This window comes from Oncorhynchus masou, unplaced genomic scaffold (genome assembly GCF_036934945.1).
Source record: "Oncorhynchus masou masou isolate Uvic2021 unplaced genomic scaffold, UVic_Omas_1.1 unplaced_scaffold_2___fragment_4___debris, whole genome shotgun sequence".
Classification (NCBI taxonomy): domain Eukaryota; kingdom Metazoa; phylum Chordata; class Actinopteri; order Salmoniformes; family Salmonidae; genus Oncorhynchus; species Oncorhynchus masou.
The window spans coordinates 18344-41704 of NW_027016543.1; the positions used below are offsets into that span (position 1 = coordinate 18344).

Genomic DNA, 23361 nt, shown 5'->3' on the forward strand with positions numbered 1-23361 from the left:
CCACAAATTTCTATAGGATTGAGGTCAGCGCTTTGTGATGGCCACTCCTATACCTTGACTTTGTTGTCCTTAAGTCATTTTGCCACAACTTTGGAAGTATGCTTGGGGTCATTGTCCATTTCGAAGACCCATTTACGACCAAGCTTTAACTTCCTGACTGATGTCTTGAGATGTTGCTTCAATATATCCACCTAATTTTCAGCAAGGAAGAAGCAGTGGCTTTATGGATATAGATACTTTTGTACCTGTTTCCACCAGCATCTTCACAAGGTCCTTTGCTGTTGTTCTGGGATTGATTTGTACTTTTCGCACAAATGTACGTTCATCTCTAGGAGACAGAACACGTCTCCTTCCTGAGTGGTATGATGGCTGCGTGGTCCCATGGTGTTTATACTTGAGTACTACTGTTTGTACAGATGAACATGTTACTTTTAGGCGTTTAGAAATTGCTCCCAAGGATGAACCAGACTTGTGGAGGTCTACAATTTTTTTTCTGAAGTCTTGGCTGATTTCTTTTGATTTTCCCATGATGTCAAGCAAAGAGGCACTGCGTTTGAAGGTAGGCCTTGATATACATCCACAGGTACACCTCCAATTGACTCAAAGGATGTAAATCAGCCTATCGGAAACTTCTAAAACCATAACTAAAAGAGCTTGGAAAATTCCAGAAAATTAAAGGCACAGTCAACTTAGTGTATGTAAAGTTCTGACCCATTGGAATTGTGATACAGTGAATTGTAAGTGAAATAATGTCTGTAAACAATTGTTGAAAAAATTACTTGTGTCATGCACAGGTAGATGTCCTAACCGACTTGCCAAAACCATCGTTGGTTAACAAGAAATTTGTGAGAGGTTGAAAAGCGAGTTTTAATGACTCCAACCTAAGTGTATGTAAACTTCCGACTTGTAAACTTCCGTAATATGGCTTTTTTCTTGGCTTTGCTTCCCCGTTGATTTTACTCACACACCGCTACTACTGCACTAACATATTTAGGATACAACATCCAAATTGCAACAGTCCATGGGATCATAATATAGGCATATATCATAGCATCCTATTTACTACCCAACCACAAAAATACTACACAAATTTCTATCAATAATTATGATAAAACATGGCCTTAAATATACTGTAGTTTAGTAATTAATTTAACATTGAAAAATGTAAAAACAGGAGAAATGAGGGGGCATGTATCCTTGTGCCCTCCTTTGAGCATGACACCACTGCATGCATGACTTGATTGTATTTACACAGGGTACATTGACAGCACTATCCATAGGAGAGTAATAGCGAGATTACCTGATGTGTAGGTTTAGTGGGCTCCAAACAGTTATCCACCTAAAACCTTTTGAATTTGCCTATACATCTCCAGATAATCAAAACAATGTTTTAAGCCACAACAGCCCAGTCTTAAGCCGTGACCCAGGAGGACTTGGGTGTGAATCACCAGGGGTCCTGACCACCGTGGCCCATCTCACTCACCATTTGGAAAATACTACCCTATGGGTGATATTGCACAACACTCAATTGACTTCCACCAACAGTTTTCCAATCAAAGATTTATGATTATTTCAAATAAGTAATCAGATTGAGGCTGTAAACAGTTGATCAATTTACTGCGAAAGCAGTTGTCTTTTAAAAACTCAGTTACTTTCTACGTTCAGTTTTTACTGAAAAAGCCTCTTCTATATGGAATTTTGATAGCTTTTGCATCTACTCATAACGATCCTGGAAGATGAAAGAAAGATTAGTAATTCTATTCACATTATGCCACCTATGGATCATTTATGGAAATGATTATGCTGCCCTCTTAGGGCTGAAGAGTTTAGAGATGAAAACAACATTATTGCATAAAATCGGATTTTATTTTGGCAGCATCCAGACAGGCAGTCCAATTCAGATTCTTGCCCAATAACTGGTATTTACATCAATCAGATTAGGTCTTTTGCCAATAATTTAGCATCAGAAACAAAATTAAGCTTCCTGTATAAACTGAGCCAATTAGTATTTTCTATAAATATAACATACATTAGGCTAACTGTACATTTAATTATCTTAAATACATAATTTCACAAAGAATGTATAATTACGACTGATCATTAATAGGACAACAGCTACATGAAATACATAATGAAATGTGTGATTATGAAAGGAAGACAATTGATATGGCATATTCACAAATCGTTACCTACATGACATACGCCTTGGATGGTATTCCTTCACCATGGATGGCATTGTTTTAAAATCTTGACCAAGTCAAGTCATTGATTGGAAACTCCTGTATGTCCTCTACTTTGTGTCCCCTGGTGTCCAAGGTCTGCTGCATTGATTGTGAAGTGACTTGATGGGTTGATTTGAGGACTCAGAGGTATGTCATGTAAATGAAGCATTTGCCCAATGCAGTATTTTCTGGTCCTACTTTAGATTATTTATCTTCATTTCTGAAAAAAGTGTCTCTGTGCATGTATATACTTTTTTAGTATGCTTCAAATAAAAACCTGATGAAATTTATCTTCCAGGGATCCAGCCTCAGAGAATTGAACTATTATTGGTGATGTCAATAGAAAAGAATCAATCACATGGATGTGCATACAAATACAGATCTCTGTTAGAGAAGCAATGAATATAAGTGATTTTACTAATTTGTTTTTTAAGCAATCACATCAGATATTGTTCAGAGCTGACATGATTGGTCAAACTACCAATTAGTGAAAAAAAGATTGGAATTGGGCTGCCTTTGTAACAGCCTTAGTCTCCATCTCAAAACCTTAGGGCTGTCTCTGATGTTACAGTAGCAGCAAAGTGTACTGTAGCAGGAGAAAGCAGCTTCATAGTGCAGGTCACAACATTAAAAGGCAATACAGTTTGTAGAGGAGTGCTGTCATGATAGCATTTGTTGTGCAGTTGATGCTTAGAGGTCATCGTCTATTTAGTGGTGCTGTTGGATGGGACTTGTCATCTGCCACCAGTCTTCACTAGAATGCAGAGGTTGAATATCAGTGATGTGACACAGAGGAGCATTGTTGGTGAGGACTTCATTGATTATTTGTTTGGTAGTGATTTCACACAGGATTGGTCAGAGAAGAACAAAAGTGATGCTGATGCTGATGTCAGTGACAAATATATATATATATATATATATATATATATATTTTTTTTTTTCAGGAATAGGTTATCAATAAACGTCACAATACGGCGCAGAGCTTTCGATTTGGCTGCTGGGGGGCAATCGGAGACCCCTAGCTTCGCTAAAACCATTGACAACCATGTGCCGTTTAATTTATTTGGTTTTAGCTACCTACTGAACTACACATTTGTTATTCCAATTGAGCAGATTTATCTCTATCAGAGTTATACAGCAAGTCACTGCATGCTTTTCATGATCAGTAAACATCAATTAATCATGTATTTTCAGATAGCTTATCAAACAGCATGTAATTTAGCTTGCGTCAGATGAGATTTTTGGGAAGAACTTGACAAAGCATGCCGCAAAGTTGTTCAATGTACATGTAGCCAAATCAAAAATCCCGACCTATGGTTCGCAATGCTCCACTCCACCTGTATAGTCTGTTTGTTTCTGTTGTTGGTCTTGGCTAGCTTAATGTTCCGGTCGGTAGTAAGCTAGCACTCACTCAAGTGGCTGCTAGCATCGTCATGAAAAGGGGCATGAGGGAAGCCTTACAATATTAAGTTTCTCTAAGTAGTGATAATGCTAGGGAGCATGCAAAATGTTGAAAAGTAATCTTTATACATGTTGTATTTTTGTTAAATGTAGTTTTGTAATTGACTAAAACAGACAAGAAAATTGTGTTTTTGCTGTGAGCCAATGAGATGACCTGTGGTTACCTAGGTTATTTTCCCCCACAGGTGGGCAAGGTCACGACGTAGTATCTAATACCGACTGGGCCCCATGAGTGACTTCAAAGGGCATGGAATATTTGTGATATCAGAGATAAAACAAGCAGTGGTTATAGAGAATGGAAAAATATATATTCTATTAAGCAATTTCTGACTTCTAACTAAATACATATTGTATCTTGTACACCCACCAAGTAGACATCATGTACAGAGTCTGGGCTGCCCTGGGTAGGGGGAAAGGGGACAGTGTCATCCAGGGCCACAGTCATACAAGAGGCACTGGGAAGACAGTGGGAAGAGAAACAACTCCATCACTGTCTTACAGAACAAACAGTTGATTCCAGCAAGGGATGAACCTTGAAAGGTACTGTGTATGGGTGCTAAGGTGGTTAAGGAAGGGATGAGGTGTATATGAAGTGGGGCAGTGTACAATCAGGGTGTTGAAGTATAAACATTGTATGAACAGTTGACACTGTACCTATTCTCCAGGTGCTCCTCAAGGTCTTTCTTGATAGTCTGAAGAGCGGAGGAGGAGAAGGAAACAGCCTGCTTTATACTTTTAGGGAGCGTGACTAGGTCAGGGTGCTTAGAGGAACTTACTGTTGAACAAAACAGAGAAATAAAAAAAGCATAAAGAACAGATAAATCAGAGATTGCATGATGTGAGAAGTGTGTTTGTGTACAGGCCCAATAGATGGTGTAGTTTATAAAGGGTGACTACATGGTCTGTCCAGGCACTCCATGCTTTGGGCCTTCCTCTCATCCTTCTCCTCCTTTTGGGGGGACAGCACCTCTTGGGAGGCTGACCTCATCGCATGGATGGAGCTCCTCTTCCTCTTAGAGGATGCTCCTCTTAGAGCTGAGGGAAAGGGAGCATTAGTGAAATGACTAGGCAAATGAATGAGAAAATATGATATAAAGGACATGAGGCAACCAGTCGAGTGTGTGTGTGTGTGTGTGTGTGTGTGAGTCAGTCACTTACGATGGATCTTTTTGAATACAGTGCCACCCATGAAATTAAGAAATCTGTCTGCATAGAAACCGGGCCTGTGAACTGACACGGTGTCCTGAAACACAAACCGGTGTCAGGCCACTATGACAAATGGAATATGAACACAATCACACATGCATACTAACCTACCCCATCGTGTACAAGGGCCTTCCAGGAGTGCTCCATCTTCTTAATTAACCTTGAAAAGAAGCTCAGATGTTACGCGACATAGATGTGTTTTTCTTGATGGCAGTGCCAACAGTGGTTCCACGAAAAGCTCTTACCTGTAGGACTGTAGGATATCAATGATCCCCAAGAAGATCAGCAGCTTTTCATCTTTGTGTTTTGCTGGAATTCCACCCATTCTGATAATATCAAAAACACATTTATGTTATGCAGTGTATGACTGAATCATGGTGTGAATAATGCAATGACTCATTGTGTATTCAGTGATATGTCATTGGTTAAAGGGCCTTAAGGTGAATCTTCGCTCACGTGTTATCGTCTGCCACTGGCTCTGCAACCTTGCCATCCCCTCCCCCTTGGATGGACTCCAGGGCAGTGGAGTAGAGGACCCTCTGGCTGTTGAGGCGCTTACTGTCCCCCCTGGCCCCCCTTTCCAGACTCTTGTCCAGAACATGCACCCCTAGCAGGAGACTGTAGTCCATGATCTTAAAGCTCTCCAGGACCTGACCGAGACATAACCACACACATGAATATGTCAGGAACATATAAAAGGGCCTCAACATGCTTCTGGTCAAGGACTCCTGGTCCTACATGTGAACAAAGCACAAACATGACTACATTTTGTTCCCACTTAATAAACAATCCTCTTAATTGGCATCTCAACGTGACCTTTGAAAACCACCCATGCTGAAAGCTGTAAAAGGAAGAGCTGGATTATCAAACCAAACATACTCAAACCTCCAGTCTTCTGACCAAACACTGATGTGAAGCTGTAACTCCTCTAAACAAAGGCCTTTTCAGTGCCTGGGTTACCGAACACATTTACTGTAGGCTTATACTGTGTTGCTGCCTACATACCACATTGGGTTGGGTGACTGTTATTCTGCCGCAGTCCAGTCCCTAAGCCTTGTAATGAGTCAGGTGTTCTGCTCTGGGCTGTTCTTGAAAGTAATCCCTGTTGAGGGGTCTACTGTGCTTTCCCAGTAATCACACATACAGTACTAATGAGATCATTCAGAAGAGCTTAAGGTGGAGGAGAGGCCCGTCATCCTTTCATAATATTAATCGACAATGGGGGTTCAAAGTTCAGTGACATCAGCGATATAGCCAACCAAATGCTACTGAAGGAACTACTATTTTCCTGTCACACCAATTTGACTAGCCTTCCTGTTTTGAATATGCAATACCAATATGTAAGTGAATCTACTGTGAGTGGCCTCACCCTGCAATCCCTCTGCAGAGTCTTCATCAAGGCACTGTACGTGTCGCCATCAAAGTGCAGGCCCTCGAGCATCTCCTGGAAGTCCAGGTCCTTGAAAGTGGGCGAGGACTTGGTGCGCTCCTTGCGCGAGGCGTGTCGTTTGTAGGTGGAGCCTTTCAGGTCATATTTGTAGTGCATCTTAAGGGCCCTGGGCAACACGTTGTTCATCACCACCAGACGGATGTTGACCCCGGCACACTGGATGCAGTAAAGGCCATAGAACTTAGGTAGCAGTGTCCTCGGGTTCTGATTCAGATTCTGACAGAGGGAAAAACAGATAAACGGTCATATTTGAGAATATGATCAAGTGTGTTACTAACACTTAAATAAAAAGAGACTTTCTGGAAAATTTGCATAATCTTTAGCAAGTAGTTCTGAAAGTAACGCTCACGAGCAAAAACAGGTCTCCGAAAATTGCGTACTACGTAATATACAGTGCCTTTAGAAAGTATTCAGACCCCTTTACTTTTTCCACATTGTTACAGCCTTATTCTAAAATGAATTAAATAAAAAAACATCAGCAATCTATACACAATAACCCATAATGACAAAGCGAAAACAGTTTAGAAATTCTTTGCATATGTATAAATACCTTATTTACATAAGTATTCAGACCCTTTACTATGAGACTGCAAATTGAGCACAGGTGAATCCTGTTTCCATTGCTCATCCTTTAGAAGTTTCTACAGCTTGGAGTCCACCTGTGATAAATTCAATTGATTGGACATGATTTGGAAAGGCACACACCTGTCTATATAAGGTCCCACAGTTGACAGTGTCTGGGCAAAAACCAAGCCATGAGGTCGAAGGAATTGTCCTTAGAGCTCCGAGGCAGGATTGTGTTGAGGCATAGATCTGGGGAAGGGTACCAAAAAATGTATACAGCATTGTAGGTCCCCAAGAACACAGCCTATTTAATCACTCAATGGAAGACGTTTGGAACCACCAAGACTCTTCCTAGAGCTGGCTGCCGGCCAAACGGAGCAATCAGGGGAGAAGGGCCTCGGTCAGGGAGGTGACCAAGATCCCGATGGTCACTCTGACAGAGTTCCTCTGTGGAGATGGGAGAACCAGAAGGACAACCATCTCTGCAGCACTCCACCAATCAGGCCTTTATGGTAGAGAGGCCAGACAAAGCCACTCTTCAATAAAAGGCAGAGGAGTCAGTCAATTTGGAGTTTGCCAAAGGGCACCTGAGGAATCTCAGACCATGAGAAACAAGATTCTCTGGTCTGATGTAACCAAGATTGAACTTTGTGGCCTGAATGCAAAGCATCTTTCAGCGGCAAAGACTGGGAGACTAGTCAGGATTGAAGCAAAGATGAACAGAGCAAATTAGAGATCCTTGTTGAAAACCTGCTCCAGAGTGCTCAGTACCTCAGAATGGGGCGATGGTTTACCTTCCAACAGGACAACGACCCTAAGTACACAGCAAAAACAATGCAGGATTGGCTTAGGGACAAGTTTCAATGTCCTTGAGTGGCCCAGCCAGAGCCCGGACTTGAACCTGATCGAACATCTCGGGAGAGACCTGAAAATAGTTGCTGCACAACGCTCCCCATCCAACCAAACAGAGCTTGAGGGATCTGCAGAGAAGGGAGAAACTCCCCAAATACAGGTGTGCCAAGCGTGTTGCGTCATACCCAAGAAGACTCAAGGCTGTAATTACTGCCAAAGATGTTTCAAAGTATTGAGTAAAGGGTCTGAATACTTATGTAAATGTGATCTGTTTATTTTAAGAAATTAGCAAAAAATTCAAAACCTGTTTTTGCTTTGTCATTATGGGGTATTGTGTAGATTGCGTGGTGTAGATGTTTTTTTATTTAATTCATTTTAGAATAAGGCTATAACCTAACAAAATGTGGAAAAGGGGTCTGAATACTTTCTGAAGGCACTATGTGCAGTACGCCACTGCTCTTTCTATTTGCTGTGTCACTAAGCCATTGAGCCTGCCCTGCAACCTCATTGGATAACACTTGGCAGGCCTGAGCCAGCCTCCTTTCACTGTGTGACTGCTCGATGTGCATCTTGCTAGCTGTCACTCAAATGGCGAGGAGCTGAAGCTCATTGGCTGGAAATCGAATTGCTAAGGAGCTGGCCCATGTGGGCCAAACTTGCAGTACTCAAAATAGCACCACACAACTTCCAGAAAACAGTTGCTTTCAAACTAGGGATTTCATGGCTAATTGAAGTAAGACAGTAATTTTCATATTATGCATGCATGAACTACAAATTGCCCAAAGAGGGAGGTTTAAAAAAAATATGTTCCGGAATGTCTCTTTAAATAATACTTTACAATCTATGAATTGGAATTTTCTGAAAGTACTAGAGATAAGACTTGCCCCATTTATGGAGCCAGGAATGGTGTTTGTGTAAAGGGAGAGGCTCACCATGTAGTAACCAGGAAGGAGTTTCTGCAGGAATTCAGCTTCTTTATGCTGCACAGTTTTAATGATGAACTCATCGTCGCTGGTCAGGTAGAACCAGGAACTGCTGGCCCCGGGGTTGGACAGCTCAATCAGAGGTTCGTTACAGATGGAGTACTGGAATTCATACAGGATGAGCTATTATCACGCATTCATATACACAAGAATGCAACAAGGATGTATCAAACAAACAAACTTAAATTGTGCTCTTATTGATACATCATGGACAACAGGGTGAATTACTACATTATTGTATACTGCATTATCAGTGAAGAACATGGTATGTAGGAGTGTTTTCTGTGAAGGGCTTTCCACACTAACCAGGTAGTCATCTGCTTTGATGCCAAAGAGCTCTCGGAAGTAGCGGAAGGCGAGAGGGGCGTAGGTTTTGAGACGGAAGTCTGGGAAGTGGTGCGCTGGTGTCATGTTGCTCCCCTCACTGACGACAAACAGATTAGTGTTAGTACAACACCTATATACAAACACTCATTTAGGACTGAAAATATGTATATTTGCAACAGAGAATATTGACTGAGTGATGCAAGGAAGCTATTGAAGTGTACACTAAGCATCAGTTGGGTGATACGCAGTGCCCAACAGATGCCACAACAGATGTGCGTCTTTCAGTGACGCTTAGAGGGTCACGCTAAATGTTGTAGTTAACACTTGTAGTGAAAGGGACTTCTGTGTCAATGGGAAAATTTGACCAATGCGGTTTAGATTTGCATCTTTTACAGGGTTTGTGCTGTATTAGTGTCACTAACTAGTGATGTGTAGAACCCTGCTGAGTGATGCCAGTGCTGTGTACTATACCTGGGTAGGAAGACACTCTCCACCATGTAGAAGTCCTGCATGAGTACATCTCTGTCAGGCTTGGATGTCAGGTTCCCCACTGCGTACCCAATGCCCAGCTGGATGGCTCCTTTCAGGGCAGCCGCTGTGGGCTGGGACCACACAGACATGTTCTCACAGGGTACCAGTGAAAACTCCAATGTGCAGAGGTAATGGAGGTAGATACAGTACATATAAACCAGGATAGATAATAATCAGTAGCAGCAGAGTGTGTGATGAGTCAAAAGAGTCGGTGCAATGGAAGGGGGAGTTAATGTAGATAGTTACCCAAATAGCTACCTGGACTATGTAGCAGTCTTATGGCTTGGGGCTAGAAGCTGTTCAGGGTTCTGTTGGTTCTAGAGCAGCGGATAACATGATTACATTGAGTCACACAAGGCACGCCGACTGCCCTGAAGATTGTTTCTGCCTTTCCATCAGTTCAGGATCACCAACTCAGTGGCCTTGTGGTTAGTGTCCGCCATGTGATTGGAAGTATGATCCCTGGCAGTCATACCAAAGACTGTAAAAATGGGACCTGTTGCATATCTGCTTGGCACGCCGCGTTAGGGGGATGAGTCGGGGTAAGGCCCTGCGATAGATTAGCGTACTGTCCAGGGGGTGTACTTGTACTTCAAGTTGCTTCACGCCACAAAGGTGTTTGGCTACCTACATTGGTATAGGATGGAAAAACCCAAATCAGTTAAAGCTGAAGGTGGTCCCAACATATCAGATGTACAGAAATGTGATGTTTCCTCTGGAACCTTACCCATTATAACCCAACTTCCAATCTCAGGGTGGACACTAACCACAAGGCCATGGAGTTGTTAATCCTGAACTGGTGGAAATTCAAAATCTACCTAGTCACGTCATCGGCTGCTCTGGATCCAACAGGACCCTGGACAGCATCGAGCCATACGATTGCTAAATAGTCCAGTCCAGGTAGCTATTTAGATAACTATCTGCATTGACCACCCATTGCGCCAACTCATCACATACACTGCTGCTTATCATCTATCCTGTTTCCTAGCCACTTTATCCCTACCCTTGTACTATACATATCATCCTCTGCAGATCGACTTGGTACTGGTACCCTGTATATATAACAAAGTTATAGAAACTCATTGTCCATTTATTCCTCGTTATTAACTTTAATATTATTTTTCTCTGCATTGTTGGGAAGGGCCCGAAGTAAGCATTTCACAGTTAGTCGACACGCTGTTTACAAAGCACGTGACAAATAACATTTGATTTCATCAGCAAGCACAAACAGACTGAGCACCGTTATAACACTCCACCAACTCTAGTCTCGTGAGGACAAAGAATTGACCAATATTTCAGAGGAAGAACAGTTATTCTTCTTGGAGCTCAGTTCACCAATAGGACCATGTTCATTCTCAGAAGGACTTTACAGGATTTGTACATGTGCTATGCAGTATAAATTAACTATCGGGGCCCAAAGACTCCATACCTTTTTGTAATCTTTTGACCCACTGGTTCCTCCACTTTCAGTGGTTGTTGTTGCCATCTTTTGGATAGAAATAACATAAATTAATTCACAAGCAAGTTCAAGTATACACCTTTTCACCCTCTAAGATGTACTAATAGATGTATTATAATCATGGTTCTGGTATATCATTATTAACCATCAATCAAATGTATGATAATCAAATTATTTTATTAAGAAGTTGTCACAAATTGCTTTCCAGATATCCAGACTAAAATTCTAAAAGCGCAAGCAATGCCACTTAAGAGGCAATTGCACAGTGCCTAGGGAGTTTTTCCTAGCCAATCATTCTGGTTATTTTGTTAAGCATAAAAAACGAGAAACAGGAGAGTTCCTATTCCATGACACAATAAAATTGTGTGATATGAGGGTTGCATCTACAGCAAATATTTTGCAATTATTGCATATCCCAGTTACACACTTCCTAGATGAGATAGTCAAGTCCAGAACATTCTGAGCACTGTATACCGCCATACAGATGTTTGTATCTACTATCCCACTCGCCATGAAGTTTCTTCTAAACACCATCGACAAAATGAAGGTTTCTGCAATCAGCTTGCTGAAAATACATTGTACTGTAGCAAATATAAACAACCGAAGTCAAGCGTATTCAGGTGACCAAAAATCTGAAATATCTCCTAACGCCAACATAAATAGTCGAAAGAAGTACATCAGAACTAAATCCATCTGAGGCTTCACTGTGAGAATATTATTCAGCTCTGAAAAAGGCTTCTTCCATAACAAACCATCTTCCATTCCAAGCCACACAGTATACTCCAAACTCTTCTGCGTATGTTCCATAGTTTCTGATAGTGTCCAATACCTATGGCATCTTGTAGTCTAGAATGAGAGAGAGACATACGCACCTCTCTGGGTAGTGCTGTGCTGTGAGGAACTGTGGGGCAGAAAGGGTCTATAATTCTACCCTGCTGACTGGACCCCTCAACACAACCCTTGATCCCAATTAAGGAGGATTGAAAAACCAGCGGAGGCTAAATCTCCCCCAGGAACATTCCAGTAAGTCTGAAATTCATGATTTAAAGTCTCTGCCTATATGTTGACAACTATAACCTTAAAATCATGATTAGGCCCATATAACATTGGGTCTCATGCCCACTTCACTAAGCAACTTTACCTCTGGAGCTACTTGTTGTTTTGGTTCTTTGGGCAGAGGTAGCCTAATTGAAAGAGCTTTGAATTTCAGAGTTCTTGGAATGTCCCTGGGGGAGATTTAGCTTCCACTGTTTTTTTTCAACCCTCCTTAATTGGGATCAAGGGTTGTGTTGAGGGGTCCAGTCAGCAGAGTAGAGTTACAGACCCTTTTTGCCCCACATTTCCTCACAACACAGCACTATCCAGAGAGGTGCGTATGGCTCTCAATCTTGGAAAGCAATTATTTTACACACCCACATTGTGTTGAGAAAAATGACATTATGTTTATTGTGCTGCTTTTTCATGCTTTCAATGTGAATGCAATTCATCTGCTAGCCTCATACCAACCCATGAACCACTCACATTCTCAAGGAGCTAACATAAGTGACTGCCTCAGGCAAGCATCTCCGTGTTCATAAAGTTGACTGGGGCCCATCATCAAATATGCATCGAATGGACCTGCTTCAAAGTGCAAAACTGTGTGCGAAGTGTTTCATTCTTTGGAGAGGTCTGATGAGATTGTATTCTCAATCATTGTGATCAGAGCTAAAGCAGACTGTTTCATACCCACTGGGCACACACTGGTTGAATCAATGTTGTTGCGACGTCATTTCAATGAAATTACGCTAAACCGATGTTGACTAGATGCCTTTGCCTAGTAGGTATAGGTTTATTATAGCTCACGTTCCCTGCTTGTTTGTCACTGTACTGGGCTCACGTACTGTGAATGGTGTTTGGTAACACTTCATCATGATGGGGTTTCAGTACAAACTGGTCAACTTGTTAAATGCATAAAATAATGCATCAGAACCAAATCATGTCAATGCAGAAGCAGGACGACAGTGGAACCTATAGTCAGATTTAGGGTTTGAGTGTTGGGGTTATGGTAAGGGCATCAGTTATAGTGTGGTAATTTTCCTGTTTCGCCCTGAAATTGCTCTGTATGACCCGGTCTCTGGATTACATTATGTACAACATAACGTGAGTACACACAAGCAACTTTTGAGCAGTCATTACGATTCTACTTAGAATAAGTTGAGTGTCAAGAGTTGACCAGTCGTGAAAGGCTCTCCCCATCAAAAACAATGATGCAAAGAAAAGTGGTGCTTGGTCAGGCTAGATTGAATGCCATTCAGGAGTTGATGTATAATGCTAGTACTAGGGTTCTCTGTTATGTGAGCTGAAGAGTCGTTGACCATGCTGTAGTCAAATTTGGTACACACATTCAGCAGATGCTCTTATCCAGATCGACTTACAGCAATGAGTGCATACATTTTCCATTTTCGTACTGGTCCCACATGGGAATCAAACCCACAACCCTGGCATTGCAAGCACCATGCTCTACCAAGTCAGCCACGTGGGACAATGTCTCTTTATGAGTGACGGAGAGGGGATGCAATAAACATTTTGCAAAGTTAATATTTGGTGTGTGGAGAGGGCGAGGACAGAATAAATGACGCAAATAAGGCACGAGATCACCTAAGCAAACAATGGACTGGAATAATTGTAGGATAGGTGGCAGGAGAGCAGATTAATCAGAGGGAGGAACCCTGCCAAATTTGAACAAAGAAATCTCTGAAAGCAAGCCTATTAAGAGCTGTCCATGGGGACTATTCTAATCAAGTAGATGTTCATAGAAATATCTAGTTTACTGTGGATCTTATGCCTGAATGCTGAAATGCAGTCACAGAGCCAAAATAGTACAGGCATCATGTCCTGATATTACATAATATCATATGCAGGTCAACAACTGGGGTTACTGAATTGTGTATACTTTTATCACAGGCTAATCATATTCATAGCTTTCATAATGATGCATGAACAGGTGAACAATTGTAGGTAGCCTGTTCTTCTACAACGTGTAGTTAGTTCCTTCTGTCAGCTTATGGGGAAGTGACAAACCAGATGTATTTCCTCCTGTTGTTACGGCCAATGGTGCTTTCAAGACAACTGGGAACTCTGAAAGAAAACGAGGTAAAAATCATTACGTTAGTGATCTTCAGGTCGGACCTCTGAAAAGAGGGCCATGAGTCGACTTTTCCCAGTCGGGGCTCATTTTTTCAGAGTTCACAGTTGTCTTGGTCAAACTGAAGTCGGCATTCGGAGATTTCCGAGTTCAGTTGTTTTGAACGCGGCATAAGCAAGTCAGCGTCTTGTCATCAATAGTTTGCATTACAAAGATAAAGTAAAATCCTACTAAGACTGCTTGAATAGACTTTACCAACAACTGCAAAAGAGAAGTGATTGAGTGCGAACTTCGACTGTCAAGAAAATAGTTGTTTTATGAAACAAAAAAAAGGTAACGTATTCCATTGACGCCCAAAACGTCGGCAGGTGGCGGCACCAACATCTTCAGGTGGTGACAAGTTGGCAAAAGAAATTGGTGACAAGACAACACAGTCCTTTCGCTTATAAAATGTTTGTCCTTACCTTGAATATTATCGCCGTGTTTAAATGAAAAGACAAGTAACTTTGCAACCAGGCTTCATCGTTTCTGGCTCGTCTGAAGGCTTGTGGTAATCAGTGACGTGCGAGCATCCTCGGTGCTTCCGTGCCATTCTCCGCCTACTGTCACGTACCTTTTAATTAGCCTAGGCCTACAACCCGGAGGTTGGTGCCTACATATTCGAAGCTGTTCTCTAATGAACAAACCAATTGAAACACTTAACCTATAGTTAAATGCATTCCGGTACTCCCATGGAATTGAAGTCAAATAGCCTGCAACCAATAGGCATATTATGAGTTGTTATTTAGTAAATGCACAAAACAAAAGTGTTAAATATTAGACTACTATATTGTTTGTGTTGGTTATGACAGGGAGATGACTGTAGCCTATAATTAGCCATAAACCATTATCATTCTTTGTTCAGAACTGTGAGTTGTATAGGTGTAGCCTAGTCAGTAGGGGGTGCAATTGGTTCAGAATCATAATAACCTAGGCCTACTATACTCTGAAGCTCAGCATCCCCACGTGAGAAAGTATACATTTTACAATATAATACGACAGTTGGATACTTACTATAAAATTCTGTAGTATAGTATAGAATACTATACTACACACTGTAAATCTCTAACATGTGTAGTACTTACTATAGAATGTTGTAGAATACTGTAGTAAATACTACAGTATAATCTGCAAAACAACACTGTAGTAAATACTAAAGTAATGTCCGCAAAAACACTACAATCTGCAAAAACACAACACTTTTTAACTATAGTAAATACTACAGTATTTAATTTGCATACTGACGCCTAAGAAGTGTGTCAGAGTAGGTGCTGTAAATTTAAGATCGGGTGAGAGAATAAAAGACTGTACTTAAAGGACTTGACAGTTTGGATATTTCTGATTTCGAGCATTTTAAAGCACAACAGATTGTATGAAAACCTTTTAAATATTCCACCTGAGAGAGAACATGGCTTCCCACACACACAGCAGTGCTGAAGAGCTGCTTTGTGTCACTGGGGGACAGACCAACAAACCGCTCTTTGAATTGTTGTGAAGTAAGAGTAACACAGAAATTACACAATGTCAACTCATAAAACCTGATTTATAGAGGAATGAAAGATTCAGTCTCTTACCACCCCTTCTTCCTGTGGCATTCGGCTGCAGACGGAAACAGTGAACATGCAATCCAGATGTTATTTACTATAAGGGAATAATTATCAGGAGACAAAGTGCTAAAAGACAAATCAAGGGTAAGTCTAGAATTATTTTCTGAGTATAACAATTCAGCATGGTCTTTTCTCCGCTGCTACATGCAGTGACATCATTCAGGAAAGACGCAAATGGTTTTGATAAGTCAATGTGATTGTGTGATTATTGGATAAACGGTAGGATCCAATGGGGCAGACGGCAGGGAATGGAGCTGCTGGGAGAAAGTGCTCTGATTATGGACAGGCTCATATTACAGGTGTGAGGGAGAGTGACCAGGTCACACTACATGCTACACTAAGGAATAGGATCTGACTCTTAGTGGACCATAGTGGGCTATTAGACGAGACAAACTTATACTGGGGAAAAGATGAGATGAAACAAACCTACTCTAATGTCATGCATTTGTACAGTAAAATTATAAATTTGGATTAGCTAACACAACGTGCCATTGGAACACATATGAGTGATGGTTGCTGATAATAGGCCTCTATACGCCTATGTAGATATTCCATAAAAAATTTGCCATTTCTAGCTACAATAGTCATTTACAACATTAATAATGTCTACACTGTATTTCTGATCAATTTGATGTTATTTTAAATGAACAAAAAATGTGCTTGTCTTTCAAAAACAAGGACATTTCTAAGTGACTCCAAACTTTTGAATGGCAGTGTATATATACAGTACCAGTCAAACGTTTGGACACACCTACTCATTCAACGTTTTTTCTTTATTTTTACTATTTTCTATGTTGTAGAATAATAGTGAAGACATCAAAACTATGAAATAACACATATGGAATCATGTAGTAACCAATGTTCTAAATCAAAATATATACACTACTCAAAAAAATAAAGGGAACACTAAAATAACACATCCTAGATCTGAATAAATGAAATATTCTTATTAAATACTTTCTTCTTTACATAGTTGCATGTGCTGACAACAAAATCACACAAAAATTATCAATGGAAATCAAATTTATCAACCCATGGAGGTCTGGATTTGGAGTCACACTCAAAATTAAAGTGGAAAACTACACTACAGGCTGATCCAACTTTGATGAAATGTCCTTAAAACAAGTCAAAATGAGGCTCAGTAGTGTGTGTGGCCTCCACGTGCCTGTTTGACCTCCCTACAATGCCTGGGCATGCTCCTGATGAGGTGGCAGATGGTCTCCTGAGGGATCTCCTCCCAGACCTGGACTAAAGCATCCGCCAACTCCTGGACAGTCTATGGTGCAACATGGCGTTGGTGGATGGAGCGAGACATGATGTCCCAGATGTGCTCAATTGGATTCAGGTCTGGGGAACGGGCGGACCAGTCCATAGCATCAATGCCTTCCTCTTGCAGGAACTGCTGACACACTCCAGCCACATGAGGTCTAGCATTGTCTTGCATTAGGAGGAACCCAGGGCCAACCACACCAGCATATGGTCTCACAAGGGGTCTGAGGATCTCATCTCGGTACCTAATTCCAGTCAGGCTACCTCTGGCGAGCACATGGAGGGCTGTGCGGCCCCCCAAAGAAATGCCAACCCACACCATGACTGACCCACCGCCAAACCGGTCATGCTGGAGGATGTTGCAGGCAGCAGAACGTTCTCCACAGCGTCTCCAGACTGTCACATCTGTCACATGTGCTCAGTGTGAACCTGCTTTCATCTGTGAAGAGCACAGGGCGCCAGTGGCGAATTTGCCAATCTTGGTGTTCTCTGGCAAAGGAAAAACGTCCTGCACGGTTTGGGCTGTAAGCACAACCCCCACCTGTGGACGCCGGGCCCTCATACCACCCTCATGGAGTCTGTTTCTGACCGTTTGAGCAGACACATGCACATTTGTGGCCTGCTGTAGGTCATTTTGCAGTGCTCTGGCAGTGCTCCTCCTGTCCTGCTGCTGGGTTGTTGCCCTCCTACGGCCTCCTCCACGTCTCCTGATGTACTGGCCTGTCTCCTGGTAGCGCCTCCATGCTCTGGACACTACGCTGACAGACACAGCAAACCTTCTTGCCACAGCTCGCATTGATGTTCCATCCTGGATGAGCTGCACTACCTGAGCCACTTGTGTGGGTTGTAGACTCCGTCTCATGCTACCACTAGAGTGAAAGCACCGCCAGCATTCAAAAGTGACATAAACATTAGCCAGGAAGCATAGGAACTGAGAAGTGGTCTGTGGTCCCCACCTGCAGAACCACTCCTTTATTGGGGGTGTCTTGCTAATTGCCTATAATTTCCACCTGTTGTCTATTCCATTTGCACAACAGCATGTGAAATTTATTGTCAATCAGTGTTGCTTCCTAAATGGACAGTTAGATTTCACAGAAGTGTGATTGACTTGGAGTTACATTGTGTTGTTTAAGTGTTCCCTTTATTTTTTTGAGCAGTGTATATATATTTGAGATTCTTCAAAGTAGCCACCTTTTGCCTTGATGACAGCTTTGCACACTCTTGGCATTCTCTCATCCAGCTTCATGAGGAATTCTTTTCCAACAGTCTTGAAGGAGTTTCCAAATATGCTGAGTAGTTGTTGGCTGCTTTTCCTTCACTCTGTGGTCCAACTTGTCCCAAACCATCTGAATTGGTTGAGGTCGGGTAATTGTGGAGGCCAGGTCATCTGATGCAGCACTCCATCACTCTCATTCTTGGTCAAATAGCCCTTACACAGCCTAGAGGTGTGTTTTGGGTCATTGTCCTGTTGAAAAACTAATGATATTCCCATTAAGCACAAACCAGATGGGATGGCATATCGCTGCAGAATGCTGTGGTAGCCATGCTGGTTAAGTGTGCCTTGAATTCTAAATAAATCATTGACAGTGTCACCAGCAAAGCACCCCCACATCATCACACCTCCTCCTCCATGCTTTATGATGGGAACCACACATGCGGAGATCATCCGTTCACCTACTCTGCGTTTCACAAAGACGCAGCGGTTGGAACCAAAAATCTCAAATTTGGACTCAACAGACCAAATGACAGATTTCCACCGGTGTAATGTCCATTGCTTGTGTTTCTTGGCCCATGCAAGTCTCTTTTTCTTATTGGTGTCCTTTAGTAGTGGTTGTTTTGCAGCAATTCAACCATGAAGGCCTGATTCACGCAGTCTCATCTGAACAGTTGATGTTGACATGTGTCTGTTACTTGAACTCTGTGAAACATTTATTTGGGCTGCAATCTGAGGTGCAGTTAACTCTACTGAACTTATCCTTTGCAGCAGAGGTAAGTCTGGGTCTTCCTTTCCTGTGGCGGTCCTCAATGAGAGTCAGTTTCAATGTTGCGCTTGACGGTTTTTGCAACTGCACTTGAAGAAACTTTAAAATTTCTTGATATTTTCCGAATTGACTGACCTTCATGTCTTAAAGTAATGCTGGACTGTTGTTTCTCTTTGCTTGTTTGAGCTGTTCTTGCCATAATATGGACAGGGTCTTTTACCAAATAGGGGTATCTTCTGTATACCAACCCTACCTTGTCACAAAACAACTGATTGGCTCAAACGCATTAAGGAAAGAAATTCCACAAATTAACTTTTAACAAGGCACACATGTTAATTGAAATGGATTCCAGGTGACTACCTAATGAAGCTGGTTGAGAGAATGCCACGAGTGTGCAAAGCTGTAATCAAGGCAGAGGGTGGCAACTTTGAAGAATCTCAAATATACTTGATTCCACATGTGTTATTTCATAGATTTGATGTAAAAAATAAAGATAAAAGCCTTGAATGAGTAGGTGTGTCCAAACTTTTGACTGGTACAGTATATATTTTTTGAGTAGTGGGAAAATATCAGATCATTAGGCAATGATGTCTCCCTGGAGTTAAACTGTGAACTGGATTGACTTGGCTCCACCTCTGTTTTTTTATTTTATTTTTTTATTTCACCTTTATTTAACCAGTAAAACAAACATACAGTCAATAATACAGTATAAACAAGTCTATATACGATGTGAGCAAATGAGGTGAGATAAGGGAGGTAAAGGCAAAAAAGGCCATGGTGGCAAAGTAAATACAATGTAGCAAGTAAAACACTGGAATGGTAGATTTGCAATAGAAGAATATGCAAAGTAGAAATAAAAATAATGGGGTACAAAGGAGCAAAATAAATTAATTAATTAAATACAGTAGGGAAAGAGGTAGTTGTTTGGGCTAAATTATAGGTGGGCTATGTACAGGTGCAGTAATATGTGAGCTGCTCTGACAGTTGGTGCTTAAAGCTAGTGAGGGAGATAAGTGTTTCCAGTTTCAGAGATTTTTGTAGTTCGTTCCAGTCATTGGCAGCAGAGAACTGGAAGGAGAGGCGGCCAAAGAAATAATTGGTTTTGGGGGTGACTAGAGAGATATACCTGCTGGAGCATGTGCTACAGGTGGGAGATGCTATGGTGACCAGCGAGCCTAGTTAAGGGGGGACTTTACCGAGCAGGGTCTTGTAGATGACATGGAGTCAGTGGGTTTGGCGACGAGTATGAAGCGAGGGCCAGCCAACGAGAGCGTACAGGTCGCAATGGTGGGTAGTATATGGGGCTTTGGTGACAAAACGGATTGCACTCTGATAGACTGCATCCAATTTGTTGAGTAGGGTATTGGAGGCTATTTTGTAAATGACATTGCCAAAGTCGATAATAGTAATAGGGGTGGCAACAATTTCGGCAGATCATTTTAGAAATAAAGGGTCCAGATTGTCTAGCCCGGCTGATTTGTAGGGGTCCAGATTTTGCAGCTCTTTCAGAACATCAGCTGAACGGATTTGGGAGAAGGAGGAATGGGGAAGGCTTGGGCGAGTTGCTGTGGGGGATGCGGTGCTGTTGACCGGGGTAGGAGTAGCCAGGTGGAAAGCATGGCCAGCCGTAGAAAAATGCTTCTTGAAATTCTCAATTATGGTAGATTTATCAGTGGTGACAGTGTTTCCTATCTTCAGTGCAGTGGGCAGTTGGGAGGAGGTGTTCTTATTCTCCATGGACTTTACAGTGTCCCAGAACTTTTTTGAGTTAGTGTTGCAGGAAGCAAATTTCTGCTTGAAAAAGCTAGCCTTGGCTTTTCTAACTGCCTGTGTATAATGGTTTCTAGCTGCATATCACGGGGGCTGTTCGATGCTAATGCAGAACGCCATAGGATGTTTTTGTGTTGGTTAAGGGCAGTCAGGTCTGGGGAGAACCACGGGCTATATCTGTTCCTGGTTCTACATTTCTTGAATGGGGCATGTTTATTTAAGATGGTTAGGAAGGCATTTAAAAAAAATATCCAGGCATCCTCTACTGACGGGATGAGATCAATATCCTTTCAGGATACCCCGGCCAGGTCGATTAGAAAGGCTTGCTCGCTGAAGTGTTTCAGGGAGTGTTTTACAGTGGAGGTCGTTTGACCGCTGACCCATTACGGATGCAGGCAATGAGGCTGAGATCTTGGTTGAAGACAGCAGAGGTGTATTTAGAGGGCAAGTTGGTTAGGATGATATCTATGAGGGTGCCTGTGTGTAAGGCTTTGGGGAGGTACCTGGTAGGTTCATTGATAATTTGTGTGAGATTGAGGGCATCAAGTTTAGATTGTAGGATGGCTGGGGTGTTAAGCATGTTCCAGTTTAGGTCGCCTAGCAGCACGAGCTCTGAAGGTAGGTGGGGGGCAATCAGTTCACATATTGTGTCCAGAGCACAGCTGGAGGCAGAGGGTGGTCTATAGCAGGCGGCAACGGTAGGAGACTTGTTTTTAGAGAGGTGGATTTTTAAAAGTAGAAGTTCAAATTGTTTGGGTACAGACCTGGATAGCCTGCAGAGTTCTGTCCTACTATCTTTGCAGTAGATTGCAACACCGCCCCCTTTGGCAGTTCTATCTTGTCTGAAAATGTTGTAGTTTGGAATTAAAATTTCAGAATTTTTGGTGGTCTTCCTAAGCCAGGATTCAGACACAGCTAGAACATCCGGGTTGGCAGAGTGTGCTAAAGCAGTGAATAGAACAAACTTAGGGAGGAGGCTTCTAATGTTAACATGCATGAAACCAAGGCTATTACGGTTACAGAATTCGTCAAAATCAAATCAAATTTATTTATATAGCCCTTCGTACATCAGCTGATATCTCAAAGTGCTGTACAGAAACCCAGCCTAAAACCCCAAACAGCAAGCAATGCAGGTGTAGAAGCACGGTGGCTAGGAAAAACTCCCTAGAAAGGCCAAAACCTAGGAAGAAACCTAGAGAGGAACCAGGCTGTGTGGGGTGGCCAGTCCTCTTCTGGCTGTGCCGGGTGGAGATTATAACAGAACATGGCCAAGATGTTCAAATGTTCATAAATGACCAGCATGGTCGAATAATAATAAGGCAGAACAGTTGAAACTGGAGCAGCAGCACGACCAGGTGGACTGGGGACAGCAAGGAGTCATCATGTCAGATAGTCCTGGGGCATGGTCCTAGGGCTCAGGTCCTCCGAGAGAGAGAAAGATCGAGAGAAGGAGAGAATTAGAGAACGCACACTTAGATTCACACAGGACACCGAATGGGACAGGGGAAGTACTCCAGATATAACAAACTGACCCTAGCCCCCCGACACAAACTACTGCAGCATAAATACTGGAGGCTGAGACAGGAGGGGACAGGAGACACTGTCAAAAGAGAGCGCCTGGGAAATAGGAGTGGAGCTAGGCACTGCAGGGCCTGGATTCACCTCTACATCACCAGAGGAGGATTAGAATAAGGGTGCGGCTAAAAGCAATACGAATTGGTCGTCTAGAACGTCTGGAACAGAGAGTAAAAGGAGGTTTCTGGGGGCAATAAAATAGCATCAAGGTATAATGTACAGACAAAGGTATGATAGGATTTGAATACAGTGGAGGTAAACCTAGGTATTGAGTGATGAAGAGAGAGATATTGTCTCTAGAAACATAATTGAAACCAGGAGATGTCATTGCATGTGTGGGTGGTGGAACTAATAGGTTGGATAAGGTATAGTGAGCAGGACTAGAGGCTCTACAGTGAAATAAGCCAATAAACACTAACCAGAACAGCAATGGACAAGGCATATTGACATTAAGGAGAGGCATGCTTAGTCGAGTGATCAAAAGGGTCCGGTGAGTGGAGAGGTTGGTTGGGGGTCACGGCGATTTAGACAGCTAGCCAGGCCATCGGTAGCAAGCTAGCATAGGATGGACGCCTGTTATTAGCCACCTCTTGAATTCCGTCAGTAGATTAGTGGGGTTCCATGTGGTAGAGGGGATTAATCCAAATCACACAACAACAAAAATAAAAACAATATAGTTATAGAGGCCCAAGAAGAAAAAATAATAATAAAAATAAATTGTCCGATTTGTCTATTCAGATAGCAGCCGATAAGACAGCTAACGGTTCAGATGGGCGTTCAGGTAACGTTGCGATGGAGGAGCCAGCCGGATAACTCCTTCAGGTAGATAACGTCGGCAGTCCAGTTGTGAAGGCCCGGTGGGGCTCCTCGTAGGCAGTAAAACGGGTCTGGATAGGTGACTGCATTTGATTTACAATTAGGTTTTCTCTCGGTCTCCGTC

General features: G+C 42.2%; 2 protein-coding genes across 4 annotated transcripts in view; one reads left to right on the plus strand and one right to left on the minus strand.

The window, feature by feature from the left end:
- LOC135538685 (gastrula zinc finger protein XlCGF7.1-like) overlaps window positions 1-23361 on the plus strand; it is a 54807-nt gene that overhangs the window by 3114 nt on the left and 28332 nt on the right. The window lies entirely within an intron of this gene.
- Window positions 1845-14769, minus strand: LOC135538700 (phosphatidylinositol 4-phosphate 5-kinase type-1 beta-like). 3 transcript variants are annotated; one of them, XM_064964601.1, is made up of 15 exons: window positions 14644-14769; window positions 14116-14172; window positions 11026-11082; window positions 9537-9667; window positions 9045-9162; window positions 8688-8840; window positions 6259-6555; window positions 5346-5539; window positions 5135-5215; window positions 5001-5049; window positions 4842-4926; window positions 4581-4718; window positions 4338-4458; window positions 4051-4138; window positions 1845-2976 (listed from the first exon to the last, which is right to left on the minus strand). In XM_064964601.1, exons 3-15 carry the CDS (start codon window positions 11080-11082, stop codon window positions 2974-2976), a joined length of 1515 nt encoding a protein of 504 aa, XP_064820673.1. In that variant the 5' UTR covers window positions 14116-14172; window positions 14644-14769; the 3' UTR covers window positions 1845-2973. The 3 variants fall into 3 exon arrangements, with proteins under 3 accessions (XP_064820673.1, XP_064820672.1, XP_064820674.1); XM_064964600.1 differs by lacking the exon at window positions 14116-14172; XM_064964602.1 differs by lacking the exons at window positions 14116-14172; window positions 14644-14769 and adding an exon at window positions 9855-9913.

Bases quoted from the DNA above. Each gene is read 5' to 3' on its own strand.
- LOC135538700 (XM_064964600.1), bottom strand. From the start codon at position 11,082: ATGGCAACAACAACCACTGAAAGTGGAGGAACCAGTGGGTCAAAAGAT. The intron at 5,216-5,345 runs GTGAGCGAAGAT...TGATATTATCAG, and splicing joins CCAGTGGCAGACGATAACAC to AATGGGTGGAATTCCAGCAA. The intron at 5,050-5,134 runs GTAAGAGCTTTT...CTTCTTTTCAAG, and splicing joins GATATCCTACAGTCCTACAG to GTTAATTAAGAAGATGGAGC.